At 35.7% G+C, this 8998-nt stretch overlaps 1 protein-coding gene across 1 annotated transcript; it reads left to right on the top strand.

The window, feature by feature from the left end:
• LOC133871634 (protein FAR-RED IMPAIRED RESPONSE 1-like) lies at positions 1 to 1944 on the top strand. Its single transcript, XM_062309063.1, has 4 exons — positions 1 to 903; positions 989 to 1066; positions 1139 to 1222; positions 1939 to 1944. Exons 1-4 carry the CDS (start codon positions 1 to 3, stop codon positions 1942 to 1944), a joined length of 1071 nt encoding a protein of 356 aa, XP_062165047.1.
• The last annotated feature ends 7054 nt before the right edge of the window (positions 1945 to 8998 follow it).

Here is an 8998-nt window from a genome sequence, read left to right on the forward strand (position 1 = left end):
ATGATTACTACACAGCGAAGTGAAAGTATGAATGCATTTTTTGATGGTTACGTGCACTCACAAACCACATTGAAAGAATTTGTTGATGAATATGATGATGCTTTAAGGAGAATGGTCGAGAGTGAGACACATTCTGATTTCGATTCTTTCAATTGTACAATCCCATGTATAAGCGCCTTGCAGTTAGAGAAACAGTTTCAAGTTGTTTACACAAATGCGAAGTTCAAAGAAGTACATGGGCAGTTTGTGAAAATGATGTCTTGTAATAACTCTATTCTCAAAAGTGAAGGTGCGATTTCTACCTTTGAAGTTATTGACTATGTTGCCGTTGAAGACCACTTAATAGAAAAGACATTTCTTGTTTACTTCAATGAAGATGAATTGGAAGTGAAGTGCACATGTGCATTGTTTGAAGTAAGAGGCATCTTATGCAGGCATTCACTTTCCGTGTTACGGACAAAGAAAGCGACAACTTTGCCGCAAAGATATTTTCTTGACAAATGGAGGAAGGATATTAAGGGAGAGTACTCGAAGCATAAGAGTAGTTATGATGCCATTGGTGATAATCCTAATGCCCAAATACATGACAAGTTGAGAAACAATTTTAAAGAATTACTATCGCTCACATCAGTAAACACGGAGAAACGTTGTATGGAACTAATGAAAAGAATGGATCAGTTAAAGGAGTTGTGGCGTTGCGAAAATCAATCTTCTCCTGGCATTCCAGCTACTGTCGCATCTTCTAGTTGTAAAAATGTGCTTTGTCCTGTGAAGGTTACATGTAAAGGGAGGCCACAAACAAAGAGAAAGGTGACTGATATAGAAACAGTGGTGAAGAAATTCAAAGTATCGAGCAAGCTACCAAGAAATAACAATACTAAAACGAAGAGACGAAAAATTCAAGTTAGTTATTTTTTTTTGTCCACATTTTACTCACTTAAAAACATGTGTACTTCCCCACATTGCATAAACCATTTTTTAATTGTAGGCCTCCAAATCAACGGAAAATCAAGACAACACTTGTCAATCTCCATTGCCTTCTGCAGCTCACGATCATAGTACTCAGGTGATTAGCCAACATCTCTTTATTTATTAATTGATTTTTGACAATTATTTGATATTTCACGTACTTATTTAGTGTTTGTTTTTGCAAGATTCCATCGCTTCATCATCGAGAGTTGCTCACACCTTGGGTGGTCACCATGATTCTATTCTTTTTCAGGTATAATTTGTGTTTTTTAAATTCATTGTGTTGGCATTCCTTTTATATAGTTTCTCGATTGGAATTTATATGCTTACAATAAAGGAAACGAATCATTTGTGCATTAGGTGAATTTGTCGATTGACCCTATAAATTTGTTATCCACATTGGTAAGCCAACACAAATACCAAGAGGCTTTCAATACAGCCTTACAAATGCATGATGTGTCAATTGTGAATTGGCTATGCTCCAAGATAAATTTTTAGAATGAATTGATAGTATTGTGTTATTAAATGCATCCATTTTAGATGTCTGAATATTAAAGTTGATATTTTCAAGTTGATATATGGTGGGTCTTGACTATGGATCCTCTCCCGTTGAGCCAAGAAGTATTGCTTCAGTTGTTGTTGCTTTTACCCTATTGTATCAATACCAACCTAGCCGAAATAATTGCTTGGATGACAGACGTTTTTAATTCCATAATCCCAACTAATCCAGCAATTGAAATGCATGTGCGGCCCATCTTCAATGAAGTCTATGCCGCACTCAACCATCTATGTCCTGCCCACAATTACCGATGTTGTGCGATCAATTATCTGTCTTCTGATGAAGTCTTTACTTCCACCTTGAGACTAATATGATAATTAATGGTATTTGTGTACATTTTGATTGTCGTTATGTTTTCTTGAGACCAATATAATAGTCATGTTTTATAATATGTATGTGTTTTCTTACAGAGCTAAAATGAATATTTTGTGTGGGAGTTGTAATGGAGCTGGCTTTCAAATGGACTCCTGGATGTACTGGAAAAGATTGACTCCATTCCCTTTTCATTTCTTTTTTTTTTTTTTTTTTTTTTTTTTTTTTTGTGGTTCTTATATGATGTTCATACTTGAAGGAATTATGAACTATCCTTATCAAAATGATGTCTAAAACAACTTTCACCAGTAATATTGTGATAAACGTATTGTGGATGTTGTATATGGTTCTTCACAAACATGCTTAGCTTTCTATATAAACCTCATACAGGTTTTGTGCAAAATCATTCCTATTTCGGTAATTTTGGGCACCCTTTTGATGCATTTGGTTGAGTGATTAATCAATTTTTGTGCTTGTTCTATCTCTTCAAAGAAGGGCATAAGTTAATTGAAACAGTAGTGACTAAATGGATTGTTAGCTAATGCAGGTGAGTATTCTATGTTTTGAGATGTTCAAGGTTTCACATTGAAGGTTTCACCTTAATATTATTGCTTGATGTTAAGTATTCTATGTTTTGCAACCTTAAGAATCTGATTTCTGTCTTTGAGAATCTGTTTGCTGGGATTTTGTGAAGTTCAAAATTTTGTGCTTACAATACAAACTTCTGGTTTTGTCCATCTACTCTGGCCCCTTCTATAAGATTGCACCTGATGCTCTCATGTAAAAGTCTTGGTTTTGAATCTGCCTGAGCCAAATTGTGTTGGAATTTCCCTTTCATGTTTCATTTTTAACCTTTTTTAACCTTTTTGTTTCCAACCTTTCATTCTAACATCAAGTAGCTAACTTCAGTACCACTATAACCACTGAGATAAATTACGAGGCCCAAAATGATTACGACTACTGCTGCCCAAAACATCTTTCTATTACTTTGACATAGACCCAACTCCAACCGAAGTCTAGCATATTGTTCCTTGTTTTTTCTTTCAATCAGTTTCTTAAGTCTGTCAATATTGGCCATTGTCATCTTCTCAACTTTCTCAATATCGGCCCGTCTCCCTTCCTCCATGTCTCTCATATGTTCATCTCTTCTCATAAGAAGTCATTTGGTTATCAGCCCACTTAAAAAAATCAAAATCCCCAGCTTCCTGCATGAAAACATAAGAATAAATGTCATAAACTACTAACGAAACAATAAATCACAATTAATTAATTTTAAAATTACCTTATATTTTATACAGCCATACCACTTTCTTCCGGAGTTGTCATTAATCCATGAGTACCTTAGACGTGCACGCACTCCACAATAACATAACGGAGGGGGTATTGACGCATCATTATTTACCGACATTTTTTCGGGCCTACGCAAAAAAATAAATAAATAATAATAATAATAATAATAATAATAATAATAATAATAATCATGTCAATAGGGTAAACTTTTCAATAGTGCATAAAAAGAATTGTAAATGCTTCATACGACTGCTCATTGTTTGCAATCCTTCCATTAAACTTTTAATTTTGGCACTTTACTCCTTAATTTTGGCACAAATTATGAAATGCAACTATCCATTTATTAGTGTAATCCTATGAGCTATATATAATACAAGCAGGATATTTGATAAAAATAAAGGTCCACACACTACATGCATGTATTAGGAACATAATATAGACAAGCAAGGACAAAATCCCCAACAAATGGAGTCATTATTAAAGTTATTTCTCACAATTTCATTTCATAGGCAATTACTTTAATTACCCATATTATTCTAGAGATAATAGCTAGGCAGATAAGAAAGAGTTTTTGATAAATCAACTAGTTTAATTATTTGAAACAAAATATGGAACTTCCTTGAATGGTATTTTTTGAAACAAAAGAGTTGCTGCAAGCACTGTTAAGCATAGTCAATTTCAACAATGTTGTCCATATTTCTTTAACACACATATATATTAAAAGATAAATGGGCAAGTTTAAGTCAAGATGAGAATCATAAACTAACCAGAAGAGTCTAGCAGAGATTGGGCAGGCAGATGATTGTTGCCTTAAGTTGACACTTCTCAAGAGCCTATAGATGAAAATGTTAAAACATATATATTTTTTTAAAGAATAAGTAGATCTATATATTAACAAAAGAATCAAGTGTAAAGACAAAGGAAAACTACTCTGAAACAGAACACCTTACAACCAGAGATTGTCTCTAGACAAACAACCAAACAAAACTACAAAAGAAACAACTAAGCAGCAAGCATGACTACATATTAAATAGGGATGATAGTAGGACTAGTTTAGAATTCATAGGATAAGTTTGAGATTTTTTAAGAGATTTGTTCGTACTAATAATACCATAACAAAGATTCTAGGTCTTTCATAACCTACTCCATTACATGCTTTATACTTTCACCTAATTTGTTTGGAAGCTCTCTCTCATAATTTATTTTACTTTTGCTAGCCATCCAATCAGAATTAGGGTTCCTCACTTTTTCCAATTCAGTTCTTAATTTATTTATTCTATAAAAACTAGGAAAGAAATAAAAATCAGATTTAGACCCCAATTGCATCATGTATAGGTGTAAAATTTTTTTTTGGTGTTTACATTAACCAAATCATTTGTCTTGACCCTAAATTGAAACACATGATTTTGGATTATTTCTTGGAGTGATTCACAAGAACTCTGGCCACCATTTCAACAGTTTTGATTGAATTTCCGGCTGGGATAGCAAACTAAAGTTGATTTGTTAGACATTGGTTCTTAAGGAGACTCAAGTGTTTATAATATCATTATCACAACCCATATATGAAGATTATTACAGGTTCTGTTCATAGGAATATAACATCTTAATCATAGGGGAAAAACAATACAAATGGATGAGATGGTTCATCTATGATTCTCTTTTCTAAAATAATTGGTTGTTATCATTCATATACTACAACTAATTAAGACGTACATCAAATACCTGATATTCGTCTTCTGAAAAGTCCATGTTATTTCCATAAAATATGATATACAAGATATCTACAAAAGACAAAAAATGTCCTCATTCATGCAACCGCACCATGACAAAAGACAAGTAGTTTCTAGTACAAAGACGAAGCAATTCAATCCAAGTTGGAGCTCTACCAGTACCAGACATGAGAAATGACACAAGTCACCTTAACTTTTACAAGTCATAAGGATCTCTTGGCCTTCATTTCTGATCAGAAGCAATGGCCATTAATTATACAACTCAAGTAGCCAATGCAAATCCAAACCATTTTAGATATGTCATTGTTGTGAATTATATGCTCTCTCTTTTTCTTTTTTCTGCATTAGGAAAGGTCAGTGTAGGATAATACAAAGATAGTGCAGTTGAGATTAGCTTTAACACAATGGTCTAATCACTAGTAATGTGAATGATTGGCATTAAAAAACAAAAAACCAAAAAAAACCAAAAAAACAAAAAATTAAAATAAAATAAAATAAAATCAGGCATTGGCTGCCTCCACTGTGTGAAGTAGCCAAAAATTTCTCACCTTTTTTTTTTTGTAGCAACAGATCCAGCCACAGAGAGAGAGAGAGAGAGAGAGAGAGAACCTGTTTTTTTTAGCCGAAGAGGGACGCCAGACGACGGAGGAGGCCGACCGTCGAGAGGGACGGGGACTACCGGCCAGTGAGCTACGGACAATGCACATAGAGAGAGAGAGAGAGAGAGAGAGAGAGAGAGAGGAAATCTGCCAGAGAGGGACGCAGGACGTCGAGAGGGACGAGGACTGTACGGAGGAGAAATTTCAGAGAGAGAGAGGGGGGGGGGGGGGGGGGGCTGCAATTTCATTTCCCTTCCAACCGGTTTTCAAGCAACAAAAAGAAAATGAAAAATAAAATAAAATTAAAACAGCCTTTCCACGTCAGCTGTTGTGCGGTTGTTATGAGAAATGAGTGCAGGATTCATTTCTCTTTTATTTAAAAAAAGAAAAAAGAAAAAAAAGAATGGGAGGAGTGGCGACCATCCCTTTATTTGGGTTGACTGTGAGGGACCACCCTCCATTAAGCGACTAACCTAAATAAAGGGCCAAAGGGGTGTCTTGCTTGGTCATCTCAAGTAGTCTAAAGTAGAGGAGTGGTCTACCCATATTTCTTACTCGGTGCAATCCCCTCAAAATATACTTGATATTAACACTCGGATTGCTGACCTCATAAACACTAAGTTGAAATCTTGGAATACAAACTTGCTTCAGGAGGTATTCAATGCAGATGAGGTAAAGGTGATTTCTACCACAAGACCGACTTTTTTGGGTTGGGACCAATGATGGGGTATTCACGGTTCGACCGTTGCAGAGGAACCACTTCTACAGGAGTTTATGGATCGGATGTTTGGAAAGGTATTTGGAATCTTCAAGTACCAAATCCTGTGAAACTTTTTCTGTGGCGGGCTCGTAACAATCTCCTTCCCACAAAGGAAAACCTACATCGTCGAAAAATTGTTGATGATAACAAATATTGTTCATGCTGTACAAGGGAAGCAGAATTTGTAATCCATGCTCTCTGGAGCAGTCCGGCAGTACAAGATGTATGGGGGGAGGCTCTATTGTTTTCCAAAAGTGCAGCTCTGATGGGGTGTCTTTCACCAAAGTCTTAGAGGAAAGCTTCCACAAATTTAGCAAGGAAAATATGGGACTTATGGCCGTTACTTGTCGACGGATTTGGCTAAGGAGAAATAAGGTGGTTTTTGATAAGGTATTCACTCACCCCCACTGAAATTGTTAAAGAGGCTGTTAGTTCACTTGAAGAATTCAGAAGATGCAACTCTGCAGAAGGGCAGGAACTCCATCCTCGGGAGGCAACAGTATCTTTTAACCAACCTCTACGACGGCAGGCCCCTCCTTGTGGAAAAATTAAAGTTATTAAAGTTAATTGGAATGCTTCCATCAATAAAGAAGGAAACTGTATAGGGATTGGGGTTATTGCCTGTGATATGGGTGGTTGTTTTTTGGGAGCCCGTAGTTTCACAAAACAGATGCTTGTTGATCCGTTAATGGCTGAAGTCATGGCTGCTCTTCAGACAGTCATTTTTAGCTGGGAGACAGGTTTTTTGGAAGCTATCTTTGAAGGGGATGCACTGCAAAATTGTCAAAGTTGTCAAAGCCACTATCCTTAATCCGTCCAAGATAGGTCTCTTTGTAGAGAGTATCAAAACCGAATTGAGTTTTTTAAGATGTGCTTCATTTGTCCACAGTCCACGTATCTAGAAAATGTAATGAGGCTGCTCATGTTCTTGCCAAAGAAGTTTCTAGTATTTTGATGAATTCGATTTGGTTAGAGGAGATTCCAAGTAGTATTGCTAGTATTGTACTTAGGGAACAAGTTGGTCCCTAGATCCTTTGTATTAGGGTCAGTTTTTCTATATCAATGAAATGCAGTTATGTTCAATAAAACAAAGAAAAAAAAGTAGAGGGGTGGCAATGTAGGCCACTAGCCACCCCAATCAAATGGGGGTGGCCACTCCTTAAATTTTTTTTATTTTTTTATTTTTTGTAGATTAAAATAAAAATTTATTTTGTAAGCGACGTGACAAAATTGTTTATGTGGTATTAACTAGGTTTGCCATGTAAGCAGTTTTAGACGGTTTTGGATTAAATTAGTAAAATAAAAAATATGAAAAACTTCAAAAAGTTAAAAGTAAGATTTAAAAAACTCAAGGATAAATTGAAATCATGCAATTATTATGTATATTTTTTTTCTTTTATAAATTATTTAGAGAGAGAACAACAAACAATCGTGCACACTTGCAATTGTTAGTTTGTAGAATGGCACGAAATCTTTCACTGACAGACAATATGAATATGTACTTATAACAAGCAGCTGCCTACAGTGTAGTCGGGACTTGCAGTTTGAGCTTTATCATCCTGACTTGAACCCTAGGCTCTCATGCCTATGCTTTCCAACCTAGGTGGTTGAGCATATATCTTTCTATCAGTTACCTCTCATTCTCATGTCTGACCTATCCACCTGGTTGGATATTTGGAGTATAGTAGTTCCTGCATCTAAAGTTGCAAGGACGCATTTATTATGAATGTCAGGTAACAATTGTTACGCTGTGTACAATGTCTTAATTGCTTCGCTTGCTGAGCCACCTGAATAGATATAGACCATTCATTCTCTCAAATCTTAATAATTGTAACACCCCAAACCCAAAAGGTTAAGTTCCTTAACTAAGGAGCCTCAAAGGCGTAAATGTCATAATTATAGGATGTATAGAGCACAATTAACGCAATAAATGATAACATATGAAAAACATCTTTATTTAAGTCAGTTGTACAGGCCCTCTTGTCCCTCACTGCTAGAATCCGTGTGCCCATTGACTGGGTTGGAACCTTGCAAGCCTTGTTACTTTTTCTTTTTTTTTTTCTTCTTACATGTCCACACAAGAGGAGGGGGAGGGGAAGATTCAAACTGATGACCTTCGTTTCATGAGGCGTGGTTCTCAGCCGATTGAACTCCCTCTTGAGAGTAATGGGTTTGGGTAGCCGTCAATCTATCAGATCAATTGAGTAAAATGGGTTTCACTCTCTCATCTCATTAGGGATTCTGGCTTGAATCCAAAATGGCCCCCAACAGAGCTTTATCACTCTGACTTGAACCTAGCTAGGCTCGCATGCATGTTTTCTCAACCCAGGTTGAACAAGCGTATACCTAGTCCTTCAATCATTATAAATTAACAACGGCGATAATTAGAATAGTAAACGTTGTACAATAATTTTCCACTTTTATGAAGCTTAGATAAATAAAATCTAGGAAAATTCCCAAAATATTTCCTTAAGTTTTAGGCAGATCTCAAATGGATGTGTGGATTGTCCCACCCCCATGCATCCATATGGGGGCTTCGACCTCTTTTAACTTTTCGTTTTTCGTTTTTTGCATTTGTTCTTTATTTATTGGTAATTTTTTTAGGGTATTTTCACAAATTTTGTAAAAAAAAAAATCGCTACAAAATATAGGCAAAGGAATCCATTTGAGATCGCAAAAATTAACCCAATCAATGATTTGACACCAACCAATAACTCATATTATATATAGTGTCAACTTGTGCTTTGAAATCCAACAGACCTTATTTGTTAAGTACTTC

The sequence above is a fragment of the Alnus glutinosa genome, chromosome 6, assembly GCF_958979055.1.
Source record: "Alnus glutinosa chromosome 6, dhAlnGlut1.1, whole genome shotgun sequence".
Classification (NCBI taxonomy): Eukaryota; Viridiplantae; Streptophyta; class Magnoliopsida; order Fagales; family Betulaceae; genus Alnus; species Alnus glutinosa.